Source organism: Dipteris shenzhenensis, chromosome 1, assembly GCF_047967505.1.
Source record: "Dipteris shenzhenensis isolate YYH24624 ecotype China chromosome 1, Dip_SZ_1.0, whole genome shotgun sequence".
Lineage (NCBI taxonomy): Eukaryota > Viridiplantae > Streptophyta > Polypodiopsida > Gleicheniales > Dipteridaceae > Dipteris > Dipteris shenzhenensis.
This window is the reverse complement of record NC_141596.1, coordinates 41,746,841-41,762,505: the sequence shown is the minus strand read 5'-3', so window position 1 is coordinate 41,762,505 and position 15,665 is coordinate 41,746,841. Positions and strand designations below refer to the sequence as shown.

Below are 15,665 nucleotides of genomic sequence, written 5' to 3'. Positions count from 1 at the left end.
TGGACTTGTCTTTAATTTCAGCCTCTTCACGAGCTTGGAGTTAATCACATTGTGAGTTGACGTTGAGTCAAACAACACAATGACATCATGACTGGCCACTTGCCCTTTCATTTTAATTAACTCCGTATCATTGAGGGCTGTATACCCTGTTGCTGCGGGCTTAGATAGGATGTTATCAGGTGCACTCGTCACTAACTTAGCAACCGACACACAGAACAAACAAGGTACTAACCTCTGAGAAGATCCCGCTAGCTGAATCTGCATCTCTTCTGCTCTGGGACTTCCTTGCATCTCCACGTCGCACTCTGAGATCACCATCTCAGCCATCCGACGATCTTTATTACGTGGACAATCTCTCCACTGATGAGGTTGAAGGCAACCAAAGCATAAGCCTTCTCTCCTCGCTTTTTCCCGCTGTTTTGGGTTCAAGGGAGATTTAGACCAAGCTCGGGCTGCCATTGGGGTTACTTTCCTCTTCACTCCAATGGTGGTACTTGGTTTAGGAGTTTCAGCCGGTCTCGCCTGCTTGGCTTGACCACTCGACTGTGAACCACTCCCTCTACTAGCCCACTTCTTCTTAAACCCAGATTTCTTCGGATACCCATACTGGGTTCCGGTCTGTGCAAACCCACTTGGCTTGCTGCCCTTGGCATCCTCGTAGTTCAGGGCTATAGCTATTGCATCATCTAGAGTGTTCACATACTTAGCCCGAACTTCCATTTTTATTCGATCATTCAATCCAAATATGAAATCTTTCACTTGGATTGATTGAGGCAGGGGTTCGTCAACCTTCATTACACTCTCTCGAAACTTATCAATGTATTCTGCCACTGATAAATTTCTCTGACGAAGGTTCCTATATTGATCCCAAGCTCGGGATGCCTCGTCAGGAGGTAAGAAGTGTTTCCTGAACTCTCTTTTAAACCCCTCCCAGGTAGTGGATGCTATGCCATCTTTTTGTTGTTTAATCCACCACCGATCCGCTGCCTCACTAAACATGTGGGTGGCCTCGCGGATCTTTTTGATGTCATTTCTGATCTCACAAATGGCGAACGCCTCGTCCCATTTGTGTAACCAGGTCTCAATGACATCGGAGCTACGGTCGTTCATCTGACCAGAATACTTTTCCGGTCTGTAATTCGCAATATTTGGCACTTTAGCCTTTCTAGGCTCGACCGTATGGACACTAGACTCCAGTTCCATTGGAGCCTTTCCCTTCTCCTCTCGAGAAGGTCTGGCAGACATACTCTATAACGCTCTCCTAAGTTCAGATTGCCCTGCGTTGGCTTGTAATTGCTGCGCTAACAACTGTTGCAAGGCATCCTCCAGCAATGCAATCCTGCCAGATAAAGTGTGAGCTACTGGGCGCGATCCCTGCTGTGGGTCGGCCGGACTCCTGACTCACCAGGGTCCCTCCTGGAAGCCCCTTCTTCTGCTTCCATTCAGTTCAATAGGTGTTTTGTTTTGGGGTTTTTTTTTTTTTTTTTTAAAATAAACACCGCTAGAACACTGTATTACACGCTTACACGATTCAGGGTACTAACACTCTAATACAATTCCCTATACTAGGGAATACCTGCAATCTGACATGCACACTAACTACGCACTTGACACAGGCATATATCCAAATCCCGCTTTTCCCTATACTAGGAAAATTCCTACAAATTAACTCAGACTGAAGTATACAGGCATCTGCATAGGCATGATCTGTCCCTATAGCATCGTAGACTGTAAACTCTTATGCAAGCGGAGCATCACCAAACTAAATCAAGAGAAGAAAACGCAGCATTGACAGAAGTGACAGAGAGCCCCCTGGTCTATGAACTCTGATCGAAATCTGTCTGAAGGAATCGAAAACTAGCACGGGTCGAGGTAGCCAGATATCCCGAAGCCTGTGGGCCCTATGCCTTCGTGCTCGCTGCGCCAAATCTTGACTACGGGCCCACCTGAGCAGTTTGCTCCTGCTCGCCGCTCACGAGCTGCTGCTGCTCGTTCCAGCTCCTTGGACTTTCTATTCTTCTGCGATTGATCCCGGACTGCCCACGTCGAAAGACCTCATAGTCATCCGTAATCTCTGATTGCATATGCGCCAGGGAAGTAGTTGACAACTGTTACTATTGTGTAGACCGACGTCGAACGAACAGTCCACGTATCACGTCACGTTCGAATTCGCCATCTACTCTTCAGGTCTTCCGTTTGATCGTAGACCACGAATCCCCTCTCTTCTCCACGCCAATCGTTTGTCGTCAGCACAGCTCCACGTGAGCGCCAATCATCACGCACATTGTCAGCAGCGTTGGATCTCCCTCGACGCTGGTCTATAATTGTGCGGCCTTTTCACTTGCCTAATTCCGAGTTCCAGCTATGGTTCGTCAACAGTCCTCTTTTCGTTTACTGCTCTCTTGATTGCGTTCCTTCGAGTTGCCTTACGGGAGCGCCTTCTATCACAGACTCCCGCTGTTCGTCGTCACAGCACACAGGTACTTCGACGATCCCACGCTATACGTCTCGTGAGGTCACCGTCGGGTGATTCGCCACCAACGCTCCACTTCGTAGCCTTCTTCAGTACATCACCCGTCCCTTGCTCTCTCCACAAGGCTCTGATACCAATTGTCAAACTCTCCTATTCTAGCCTCTCTGCAGATCACGGGAGCAGCACCATGATTCTCCTCCCAGGCAATTCTTGCTAAGGCTCACAAGCGAGACAGAGATCTACGTTACCAAAAATTACATGAATCATTCTCTTCTCTTCTCTCTCTAGCCTTAGCAAACCCCAAATCCCTAGATAGATCTAGATGCCACATGTCATCTATATAGGGCCTTCCTAATGCAACATTTCACCCCTCTCTTGGGATGCATTAAATTCCTTGCCCCTAGGCACAATCTTAGCACTAGGCCCTTGGTCTTAGATCTATCTAGTCTGGTGCTATCAGCCCTCACCTAGGACCTTGACATTAAATCCCTCCCGATCATTTACATGAAGCGCAAACACATATATTACAAAGATAGATCCTATAAGGGAAATGTCGACTGATTCTTCCGAGGTCATGCTACCTCGGCTAGAGCGTAACAGCTTATGTGTATGAATGCTTGATAAATTACTTGTAAGACCCCTGTATTAATCATGTTTCCTCTTTTATGAAAGGATCGTGGGAAGTATTAAGAATTTGGAAAAATAAATGAGATGAGGAGACATGTAACTTTGGATTTGTCAACACTTTAATAAACAATGTAAACATAATTGTGGGGTGTTGAAGAAATGTGATACTTGACATGGGCTTAGACCTAGACTAATGACTTGACAAACCATCATTTATGGATTTATGATGAGAATATAGGGAGCCATGGGACCATGAGAATTATGCATTGGGTAGATTTCTGTTACCATGGAATGTTGGCCTTCCCACTATTAGAATTTGGGAGGTTAAGATGACCTTTAAGATTATGTGATTAGCATAAAAATTTACTATGGACTACTAGCATTCTCCTTTGGTACAAGTATATGTGGTAAGATGAGTTTATACCACCATGTCCCTAGACAGTATGAAGGACTATTAATTTTGGACCACCATGCCCATCACTAATGTTTCATACTGTGAAAGAGAAGCATATGCACTACATGCATTAAAGGATAGAGTGGTTTGCATTGTCCAACTAGTCATTTCTCCTGCTATGTTAGCCCCATTTTAAAATCGAAGATATGTGTAATGATAGAGTCTGGTATGCTCAACCAAGTATTCCCAGTGCGATCCGTCTTGAAAATTCACTCGCGAGTAAATGACAAACCAATCAGACAAAGTTTGTACTGCCTTTTATTGTAAAACATCATGAGACTATTTGGGTGTGTAGTAGCCAACCATTACTTGGGTTCCTATCTGCCACGTGATGTCTTCCCTATTACCTACAATCTCTCCTTTTTGGCTATGGTTTTTTTTTCTTATGACATGTGGCATTTCATCTTCACTAAGGTTTGAAAATCCTCTACATCAATGACGTATGGCTTAAAGCATCAACAAATTAATTGAGAATGTCTTTAAGCATCATGGTTTCCCTCAAGAAATTGTCAGTGATAGACATGCAAAATTTATGGGTCACTTTTGGCAGGAGATATTTATAGCAGTGGGTACTTTACTCACACCTAGCACTGCTTACCATCCTGAGACTAATGGACAGTCGAAAAGGGTGAACAAATGGGTGGAGGAATATTTGGGGCACTTTTGTCATGATACTCAGAAGTCTTGGGATAAATGGTTTGCACTTGCTGAATTACCAAGCATATCTCCATTGGCATGAGCCCAATTGAGGCAATGTACAGATGCAAGGTTGGGATGCCTTCTTCAATTGTTGACATGGCTGTGAAAAATTAGCAAGCACGGAATGACTTGGAGAGGATGGATGCCCTTCTGAAGTTGGCAAAAAAGAATGTGCAGGGTGCCCAAGCCAAGCAGAAGAAATATGCGGATGAACGCCGGATATATTTTTCTTTCAAAGAGGGAGATTATGTGCATTTGCATCTCCATAAGAACTGTTATGCCTCGCTGGAAGGTAATACCAACACAAAGCTTGCTCATATGTATTATGGTCCTTACAGGATCATCCGCAAGGTTGGAGAGGTTGCATATCAGTTGGAGCTACCCAGTACCTCCAAGATTCATGATGTTTTCCATGTGTCTTTGCTAAAACCACATGTTGGACAGCCTGTCCATGTTCTTCCTTAGTTGCCACCTATGGATGAAGAGGGCCACATCCTCTATTTTCCGGAGCACATCGTGGGTTTCAAAGACCATGTACTCCGAAACAAGGCCTACGTAGAGTATCTTATCAATTGGCGAGGACTCCCTGAGGATGAAAATTCATGGTAGCCAGAAAGCATTGTCCAAGACCACCCCCATCTCCTACCGGATTGATTAGTACTTGCTGTTTGCTACACTTTTTGGACAGCCATGCTGTGAAATTTTTAGGGCAAAATTCTATGGGAATGGATGGTTGTAAATGAAGGGGGAAAAGGGCCAAGTTGGAGGCCCTTTTGAGGCCCTTTAGGTGGAAAATGTGGACGGACTATATAAGTCCCCATCCACCCCCTACTATGTACTTTTTGATGTGACATCTAATCCTATCTACGTTTCCGCCTCCTTCCTGCTACCTGCTCCCTACTCTCTTACACCCTCTCTCTCTCTCTCTCTCTCTCTCTCTCTATCTATCTATCTCTCTTTCTCTCTCTCCTACCTCATTCTCTCACTCCTACCCCTCCTCTTCCCCCTTTTTCCCTGTCTCTCTCTCCGTTTTGCTCCTCTATCCCCTTTCTCCAAATATGTCCCTATCCCCTTTTCTACACACTATATTATTTTATATCCACTTTTGGGATATGTTGAAGTTTGATTTGGTGAACATGGTGAGTAATGCTCTCATTCTGAAGTTGTAAATATCGGGTGGGTTAAGCTTTTTCCTAAGAGGCAAAATAGACTAAAGGTGGGTGATTGGAGACCAACCACAGTGTTAAATGTCTCAGAAAAAATTATGGCAAAGGCCATTGCCCTAAGGATCTAGGGTGTATGTGTTTATTTAGTAGATAGGGAGAAGAATGGATTTATTAAAGGCTAGAACATTATGGAGAACACACTGAATGTTACTTCAATTCTAGACTATGCTTGTTCCTTCCCTCAAAGGTGTGTGCTGTTTGGGTTCTCGACTCTAAAAGTCATATGATCGGGTGGCATGGGAGTTGATCTATGGGGTCTTAGAGTTTGTGGGTTTGGTACCTCGCTGATTAAGCTGGTTTGATCTTTGTTTGGAAAAGCATTTGTTGTCCTTTGTTTAAATGGAGGAGTAATGGGGTGATACACCCTGAGCAGATAAGTGAGGCAGGGGTGCCCATTGGCTCCCCTCCTATTTGCCATTTGTACTATGTCTTTGATTGGGTTGGTCAAGCAGGTCCTGTGTTTTGGTGCAATCAAAGGGGTGACTTTATCGTCAAGGTTGCAGTTTTGTTTACAATTGTTTGCGGATGATTGAGTGGACTTTGCCCTTGAATCTTCTAATAATATAAGGAATCTTTTCCACCTCCTTCAACTGTTTTGTCAGGCCTCAGTTTTGGTCTGCTTGACTAAAACCTTTGCTATTCGGGTAAGCCTGGATGCTTTACCAAATTGCGCTGCCAAATTCATGATCAATTGGATCCCTTAGGGGTAGGTCATTTGTTATCTGGGAGCCCCTTTGGGGTTGGGCCTTACTCTTGGATAGAGGTTTCTGTGGTTTAAAGATTGCATCAAGAAGAAGTTTGTTTGCTAGCATTGATCAAGTCTAGGGTGGAATTCACGTTTGCTGCTCATCAAGCATGTGCTGCCCTGATAAATACACCTACAGAGACCAAACCTGCCTACAACACCACCATTAATGCATAGCATAGCAGAAGTGTTGCCAAAAGGGTGGTCACCATTCTACCATATCCATCAACAAACCCTGGCAATAAAGTCCCATCTATTGCAGTAATACGCCTTGTCAAAATCAAAATCGAAGAGGACACTTCTGCCCAAAGGAGCAAGAAAAATCTAAAGAAGAGAGAGAGTTGATAGGTCAGTAGAGCAAATACACAAATGCCTTTATAGCAACCAGTTCATATCACATTCACACTAGCTCGGAGAAAGAAGAACACCCCGACAAGAACTGGAACATTTCCTGCCAAGGCTCTCATACAAGAAAACATTTTATTTATGTAGACATGGTCCAGACAAAACAAAAGTCACCAAAAATCAAAGAGGTCATTGTTCCTATTTCCTAGCTTTTTATATTGTGTCCTATCTATACTAGCTTACATGTGTGCCTATCGATGCTACTACCCATACACTGGTGCTTCTATACATGGCATACATGGCATTTTCATCCTTACAAAAAATTATTGGCTTCACAAAAAAATCCCATCAACGATAATGATTTTTTCAAAGATATCATGTCCCATCACAAACCCGTTTTGTTCTCTATCAACAACCAGGACACACAGCTCTTTGATTCTTAAAGCCAAGGATTTTGCAATAATCTTATATGAAATGCTGAGCGTCATGATCGGTCACCAGCCACTAACCACTAACCTGCTTTGATGCTTGGGAAAACGCTTGACTACCCATATTAAGACAAGCTACCTCTCCTCACTGTTTCATTTGCCATTGCCACAAGATCATTGTACTTCCTATCCCATTGAACTGCCAATTTCATAATGGACAGATCCCAGGACTGACAGAGATTAAATCCTCAGCAGCAACACTCATACAACGTGCTAACTATAATAGAGCAAAAACATTCATTCTGCAAGAATTTCTTGTTGAATTTGAAACCTATGTCCCACGGTGTGGTCACCATACATGCAGTTGAAAACCACCACTTCACAGGCATGTGATCTGCTAGACTGGTATTCAACAAATACGCAGGACCTCATCCACCACCCCTCTCCCGAGGCATAGATTCGATCAATCAGACCAGCACAAAACTCGAATCCACTATGTCTGTTGCTCCACGTAAAACCTGCAACCCTTTTGCATCAATTTCTGTGCAATCTAGCAACTCCCAGATCAACACAAGGTCATCCCACTCCTCTTGCTCCCAACTAGAGACCTCCCTCCTTAAATGTCATAGGTCCGCCCCTCACTCGGTCATATTCCAATCTCCACCAAGCAACCAGTGCCCATACGCCAAACTCTCCCTTAATCCCTTGCAATAGAGAGCCCTATCTCCACCACCACTCGGGGCATAAACAAAAACAGCATTGAAACTAATGGAAGAGACCCCTATAGTGATAACCAAGAAATGGCCTAAAATGTCCCTAAGTATCCTAGGAAAGTTCCTTCGCACGGCACTGCGAAGGCACCACAATTGCACTACTGCCCTTCCTCTCTTCGGATAGTTCACAAAAGCACGAAACCCCAAAGAAGACAACTATCATGTTTCTCCTTACCACAGCAGCCACACCAGCCACGCATGTTCGATGACAACACTGAAATTAGCCTGCTGACTAGAATACGGCCACAAACCCATTTCCCCCTTGCTGTGATAGGGCCTTGTAAGCATTGCGGAAAAAGTGGAAAAAAAAATCTTTCCCACCTCCAATATTTCTCGCAGCATCATCCATCCTCTTAGGCGTGCTCTTCGCAACATGTGACCCATTCTAAACGACACCACTCTCACCCAAAGGTTTCTGATATGACTCTTCATGCATATGCTTACAATGATAAGCCTCAACATCCTCCCCATCACGCAGAAGCAAAGCAAGAACAAACTCACGAACTTGAGAGATCCCAACCGAAACTTTAGCCAACGACCGATCTCCATCCGTAGGCACCTGTCCCATCTTCCATTCCCCTTTGCCAGACACATGCTGGACCTCGGGCTGCTACACCGACGACTTAGAGACCACCTCCCTAGGGGGTGAATCCCTTCTAGGGATAGACCCTTTCAACGAACCACTCCCCATCTCCAGCTTGTTCCCGAGCATCTTCTTTGAACCATCAAGCACAACCATAGACTGTGTACCTCCCTCGGGAAACACCTCCTTTGCCTTTTCAGCAGTGCCCATTCCCTTGGAACCATCTGGTACAAACATATGCTCCTAACCACCCTCTTGGGCCACCTCCTTAGTAGCATGCAAGGCAACCTTTGCATCACGGCTCCTCTCACGACCAATCAAGGCAGTTCTTAGCATGTTAGAAATAAAAATACGGTTTGGAAAAACCTTGAACTTAACCTGTTGTATGTACACCGACCCTTCCCCCAATCAAAACTCCACCTGATCTGGCACCTCCCGAGCCATAGTATGCAGACTCTATTTGCCTCGACAGCAGAGCATGCAGAAGACAGAACCAGGAGCGAACACTCTAGCCAGGTATTCCAACACATCACTGAGCTAGAGAGGGAGGTTAGGAAACTCAACCCAAATAAGACATTCGTGATAGAGGGATTTTTCGATTCTAAACGAAAGGGAGAACAGACTAACCAGGACTACAGCACCCATGGACATGAAGGAATGCCCAACAAGTTCTTCTCACTACCATTCGGACATGCAACGCACCAAACAAAACCCTTCCCAAGCAATCTCGTTTCAAAATCATTCCCCCAAAATCACATTCAAACTCCAAAACTCCCTAAAAGATGGAGCTCACCCAATAAAGAATAGGTAAAACCCCCCATGCATGAGTTGCTCTTCAAGCCTAGCCTTGGCCATAGGGATTTCATAGCTAATCAGATGCTTGACACCAGCCTCCCTCCAATCTTTCGTCTCCAAATCTCGATTTCTCCTAGCAATATCTACATGAAAAAACAAACAAGCTTCGTCGTCCGGGATCAGTGAGAAACCGCTCCCCAACCTTTTCGCCACCACATCAACAAAAGGAGGCGGCTCATCCACCGTAGTGACTTCTCTCTCAAAGCCCACCGGGGCTTCCTTACCACATGCATGAAGGGACTGATCCACCTTCGGACCAACAATCAACCTCTCTTCTCGATCCAATGCCTCAAACATAGTACCACCACTCAAGACAACCTCAAGACTATCATCAATACAAAGGTGCTTGGTCCTTACTCCATTCCCCAGAGTGAGGACAGATGAGGCACGCATGAGCTCCACTTGCAAAGAACCAACCAAGCCTCCCACTCTCTCGCTCCCCAACCACTCTCCTAGATAACTACGCTCGACTTTTGTGCTCTCACACTCCAAACAATCTATTGCGCAAGATCCCTATTATTCTTGGGGGTAAGTGCTCTTACTTTCAAACTATTTAATTTTATGGACAAGAATGTTGAAGGACGATGTAGAGCTTCATCTTTAGAAATAAGTCAGGCACGTGTGACTTTTGTATAGCTCGAATGGCGAGAGGATAGAGCTTTGCGGGCAACAAGAGAAGCATGAGCAGTAGGAGCAGCTCCGTGGGCAGCTAGAAGCAGCGTGGACAGTTAGATGGCGGGCAAAGAGGATAGCTATGTGGGTAGCAGGAGAAGCTGCGTGGGCAGGTACAGCTTAGCTTCGTGGGCACCAACTGGAGCAGCAAAAGATGGAGGTGGAGATTAGGCTGGAAACTATCATCCCGTGAACTCAAGAACAAAATCCGCGCGCATGAATAATTTTCGTCACTTTTTGCAAAAGCTATATCTTTTCATGGAAAACTGCGTGCATTTATATCTTCTGGAATGTTGAACAGTTCACATAAATGGATTCACCTTCCATGGCAAAACTTCAAGGAAATGCTAGAAGAACCGCAGACCTCCCACAGGATGTAAGCTTAAGTAGGGAGCATGGATACCTTCCCAAGGCTACCTGTCATGTTCAACAAATCCTTTTCCACGAATATAGGATTGCACAGAAAGCATATCCTTTCTGTAACTCCACCACAAGCGGACACAGGAATATATGGACCAGCATAGAACATTCTCACCCAAACACAGAGGCTGCCTTCAGACATCATCTCCTCTGCTACAGCACTGGACTGCACAATTGCTGCATAGAAACTATTACAAACGCAACCTTTTTGACCCACATTGGACCTTCAAATGTGGGGACCAGGCCCAGGAGATACAGCGATCTCCGCAATGTTTCTGAGGCTTCAGTCCCATAGCAACAGAATCCTTGTCTCCACCTGCAATGAGTGGCACCCTCCTCCCAATCCTGGCAGTGCAGCTTTAAATCTGCCTCTTCAAGATCCTTGGCCACCAAAGCAGAAGTAAAGTAACTGCATAAGAAAGGAGCATTGGGCAGTGGGTCCAATATTCTCTCTTGGTGGCCTTGCTCCTGCTCTGCTGACACTATCTCACTCAGCTTCAGACATTGGACATTGATTTCCCATACTGGAAGATTCTTTGACCCTCAGATTGTCGTATCTTTCGGTGTATATTCCTGGATACTCAAATAGTTGCCTTGTGGGGTATTAATAAGACCAAAAGCTTTAGTTGGTCAATTTCTCAATGTATCAACATAAGCCCGTCCCCCTTGTCCTCACTAGAAAATGGCTGCAGTACTAGGCCATCCTGTGGCACATGTCCTTTACTCTTCAAGTACCAGCTCAAACTGTTCAGCTTTGCATGGACACCATGAATTTGTGGGTGGCTTCTATCTCCCACAACAAAATCGTGTACCTTATTATTGACCTCTATACAAGCCTTTCCTGGCTTTTTCGACACAGTTGCAAATCCTATCACCTCTCGAACTTTGTCTGCATCATTGGACATGCCAGCATCACCATAAATGCAGGACATAAGTACATGCGCAGATGCAGTTGTACAATCCATAGAATTGATGCGGTCAAAACATCGTCTTCCAAGCTCCATTCTGCCATACAATCTGCAATGATTAAGCAAAGAAATCCAACTGACAATGTCAGGTTGAAATGGCATGGTTTGAAGAAGATGTTCTGCTTCCTTCAAGCATCCTGCACGACCCAGCAGGTCTACTACGCAATTGTAATGCTCGAGCATTGGTGTGATTCCATATTCTTCTTTCATGGTATTGAAATGGTTGCAGCCTTCAACCACAAAACCCATGTGACTGCATGCAGAAAGAAGACACAGAAATGAAACCTCATTTGGTTTTAAGCCTTCCAGTTCCATATCTGCAAAAGCCTGCAGAGCCAGCTCATAGTCATTAGAAAGTGCATATCCTGCAATAATTGCATTCCATGTCTCCACACTATCCTTTGGCAGTTTGTCAAATACACTGAGAGCATCTTGAAGACTGCCACATTTCACATACATATCAATGAGTGAGTTGCCAATGAACATGTCTGACTCACAATCATATCTAACTATAATATTATGAATTAACTTGCCCTGAGTTGGGGCTACTGTTAAGGAGCACGCTTTCATTATGCTTAGAAATGTGGCCTGGTCAGGCTTCCAACCCTCCTGTTGCATTTGCTGAAAAAGTTGGAGAGCCACTTGAGCACTGCCATGCTGGACCTGTCCTGCAATCATTGCATTCCACGTCACTAAATCTGGCTTTGGCAACTTTTGAAAAACTTCAGATGCATCTTCAATATTCCCACTCTTGGAATACATGTCTACAAGGGTGTTACCAACAAATGTATCTAGCTCATCACCATTTTGAGCTATTAAAGCATGAATTAGTTTGCCTTCACTTAAAGCTGCCAGACTAGAACATGCTTTCAGCGCACCGACAAATGTGGCATTATCTGGCTTCATGCCTTCTTGTTGTGATTGCTTGAAAAGTTCAAGAGCAACAAGGCCAAGCTTGTTCTGAGCACATCCAGCGATCATTGCATTCCAAGTAGCAACGTTCGGCTTCCTGCCCTCGTGCTGCATTTGCTGGAAAAGTCTGAGAGCTTCCTTAGCATGCCCATGTTGGGAGTATCCTGCAATCATTGCACTCCAAGTCACCATATCATCTTTAGGCAAACTATTAAACACTCTGCGTGCATCCTTCAGACTGCCAGATTTGGCATACATGTCAACAAGTGTGTTACCAACAACCACATCTACATCAAAGCCCCTTTCAATGACTTGGGTATGAGAAAACCTGCCCTGACCCAATACTGCCATGTTGGAACATGCTTTTAAAACGTTCACAAATGTGACATTGTCTGGAACTTTTCCCTCTAGTTGCATTTGCTGGAAGAATAGGAAAGCCTTTTCTGACATGCCACACACCACATATCCTGTGATCATTGCATTCCACATCACGTCATCACGCTTTGGACATTTATCAAATACTTTGCGTGCATCCTCAACACTCCCACATTTGGAGTACATGTCAATTACACTGCTCCAAACAAAAGCATCTACGTTCAAATTACTTTCAATAATGTTGGCATGAATCAAGTTGCCCTGATACAAGGCTGCTAAGCTGGAACATGCTTTCAAGGCGTTGACAAATGTGTAATTGTCTGGTTTATTGCCCTTGTCTTCCATATGCTGAAAAAGCTGCAGAGCTGCCTGGCCATTCCCAAGCTGGATATATGCTGCGAGCATTGAATTCCATGCCACCACATCTGGTTTTGGCAAGTCATTAAATACTTGAAGTGCATCATCAACGCTACCACATTTTCCGTACATATCAACCAAAGTGTTGACCACATATGTATCCAACTCAAAGCCACTTTCGATTATATGAGAGTGAATCAGCTTGCCATAGGACAGAGATTCTACACTGGAACATGCTTTCAGAACAGCAACAAAAACATGTCCATCTGGCTTCACCCCCGATCGTAGCATCTTGCTATACAATTTAATGGCCCAGTCACCTTGTCCATGATTAACATGTGCTAAAATGATTGCACTCCATGTAAATACATTTTGTTCAGGCAATTTGTGAAACAGTAGGTTGGCTTCTGAAAAACTACCACATGAAGCAAACATGCGTATCAGGTAGCTACCCAGAAATGCATCCAGCTCTAATCCATTTTTTGCAATGACGGAATACACTTTCCGTCCTACGGTCAAGTCTTTCTTGTTAATGCACTTTTGCAAAAGAAGACAGAACCTCTTTGTGGAAGACGCATTTAATGCCAGCTTAATCATATGTTTTGCAGCTTGAATTGCCTACATCATTTTGTGAAACATTTAAAAGGTGTATGACTGAACTTATTTGGATATCAGTTTCTTTTCCAATCCACCCGGGCAATTCTAAACAAAAGCTTCAAAGTGCTATAGCAAACTTGGACTCATATCCGGATATCTCACGCAGTTCCAAAGCGAATATGCAAGACTGATCTTCAATCCAAGAAGCGTCTCATCTGACTTACCTCGTCAGTCTGAGGCGAGATTCAATTGCAGAGCGTGCATAAAGCAGTTCTTGTCGCCACAAGATCTCGACAAAATTTCGACTATCATAGTTGACTTCCGAGCCTCCAATCTGCAAGCATTGGTCTCTTGAATCGGGCAGAAGCCATTCTGTCTACCTGCACATGATCGCTGCGCACACCTTTGCAAGCTCTTTCGACTCTCATGAAATCGAAATGTTAGGGCCTTTACACAGAGTCTTGCCGAAATGCATAAGCCTCTTCTACAGGGGCGACCTGCCACATGCCAAAAACTCATTGAGTCCACCATTCACGCGGCCTCGACAGGTGGGCTTCAGCCTGGCACTTCGCCGAAATTCGTGACACGTAGGCAGGAGGAACCTCGCCGCCCGCATACTTGTGGCATGTATTGACCCCTACTCACCAAAAGGAAACAAGATGAATATGATTCATTGGGCCTAATGACTAGGCGAAATGCTTGTGTATATTATTGAATGTCGGACCAATGTGTGTAGTGTGTTCCTGCAAGTGGGTTTTCGTTGAATGAATTTGTCTAGATATGATCCAAGGTTGAACCGTGAATTGTAGTTGGTTCTGATAGTAGGTTGGTTACACACCGCCCACCCCGCCCAAGTGAGGATGGGCGATGGGCGAGGTGTGTTTACACACTAGCTCGACAAATCATAACAAAAAATGTGCGCATTTATTACAAAATAGCTGAAATTGGCATAGTGGTCAAGGCTTCATGAAATCCTATTCGTTGGTCTTAGGTTCAAAACCTGGTTTTGCGCTTGGGCGGGCTTTGGGTGGGGGAGGTTGCTTGCCCATCGTGATGGGCGACCCTTTTTTTGCACTACCAATTCTTTTTGCCACATCAATGCCACATGGGCATTCACCCCTTCCCTACGATGGGCGGGCGCCTGTGTGTAACTGCCCTTAGTTGTTTCATGTTGTATTTTCCTATGAGTATAAGTAGTTTGCCAGTTTTAACTTTGTAGTTGATGTTGAAGTCTCCTAAGATATACATGGGAATATTTGTATTGAAACTTTTTAGTATATGTTCTAGTGAGTGGATTAGAGTTTGTGTTTTTGTTGTGGGAGGCTTATATACATTTATTAGGGCTATCTTATGAGATTTTGGATGCTTGAAAACTCTTAGAAGGCATTGTAGTCCATTATTGGAATAATATTGTTAGCATGGCTCTCCTACAGACAATGCTTAAGGATCAAGTTGGGGCGAGTTTGAAATTCAAAAGCTCTATTTTTTATGACCCAACTTCCCTTTTAGACGTGGACACTTGGGAGGAGCTCTATTATTGGTGGCCTGAGTTGGTATTTCCATAACTATAAGCAAACTACCAGCAGTCGCTCCTCTGCTCATGGAGGAGGCTATGGAAGCTTCTTCCTTACAGCCTCTCGCATCCATCCCGATTGTTCCTGCGAGTGAGAGCTGCATGGATGGTAGCACGGGGCCAAGAGAAACTACAACACATCGCTAAGTTTAGGAGGAAGATGGTGGAGGGCGGATGAAGGGATGGAGGGACGGGGTTTTTGGTCGCTTCCAGTCCCCTTCTCCATTGCAGGGAACCAAAAAAACGTCCCCTTTTGCTTCCCTCCCTTCGCTTTCAAGCCGATTCGCCATTGCGCATTAGTTTTTGTCGGAGCTGTGCTTTTGACTGACTATCATAGATGGACTGCATCTGCAGCCTTTCAGAGTCATCCTTGTTTTGAAAGATGGCGACCTCAAGATTTATGGTGAGTAGTAATTTGTCTCTTTTGCTCGACTACACATCAATTTGACCCTCTGTTGCTCCGATTATGTGCTGTATAGTCCGATCGTTGTGTGTCTTGAGTTGTTGTCTTTAATATCTTAGCCACAGAGCTCCCATTTTTGTTAAGCACTCTCTGTATTTCATCATAAGCAATGCACAATGG

At 44.5% G+C, this 15,665-nt stretch overlaps 1 protein-coding gene across 1 annotated transcript; it reads right to left on the bottom strand.

Annotated features, from left to right (window-relative positions):
• Positions 1-1,857: 1,857 nt before the first annotated feature.
• LOC147905854 (pentatricopeptide repeat-containing protein At4g19191, mitochondrial-like) lies at positions 1,858-15,372 on the bottom strand. Its single transcript, XM_087378768.1, has 7 exons — positions 15,319-15,372; positions 13,734-13,843; positions 11,036-13,327; positions 10,617-10,709; positions 10,284-10,524; positions 9,310-9,496; positions 1,858-2,036 (listed from the first exon to the last, which is right to left on the bottom strand). Exons 1-7 carry the CDS (start codon positions 15,370-15,372, stop codon positions 1,858-1,860), a joined length of 3,156 nt encoding a protein of 1,051 aa, XP_087234894.1.
• Positions 15,373-15,665: the final 293 nt, after the last annotated feature.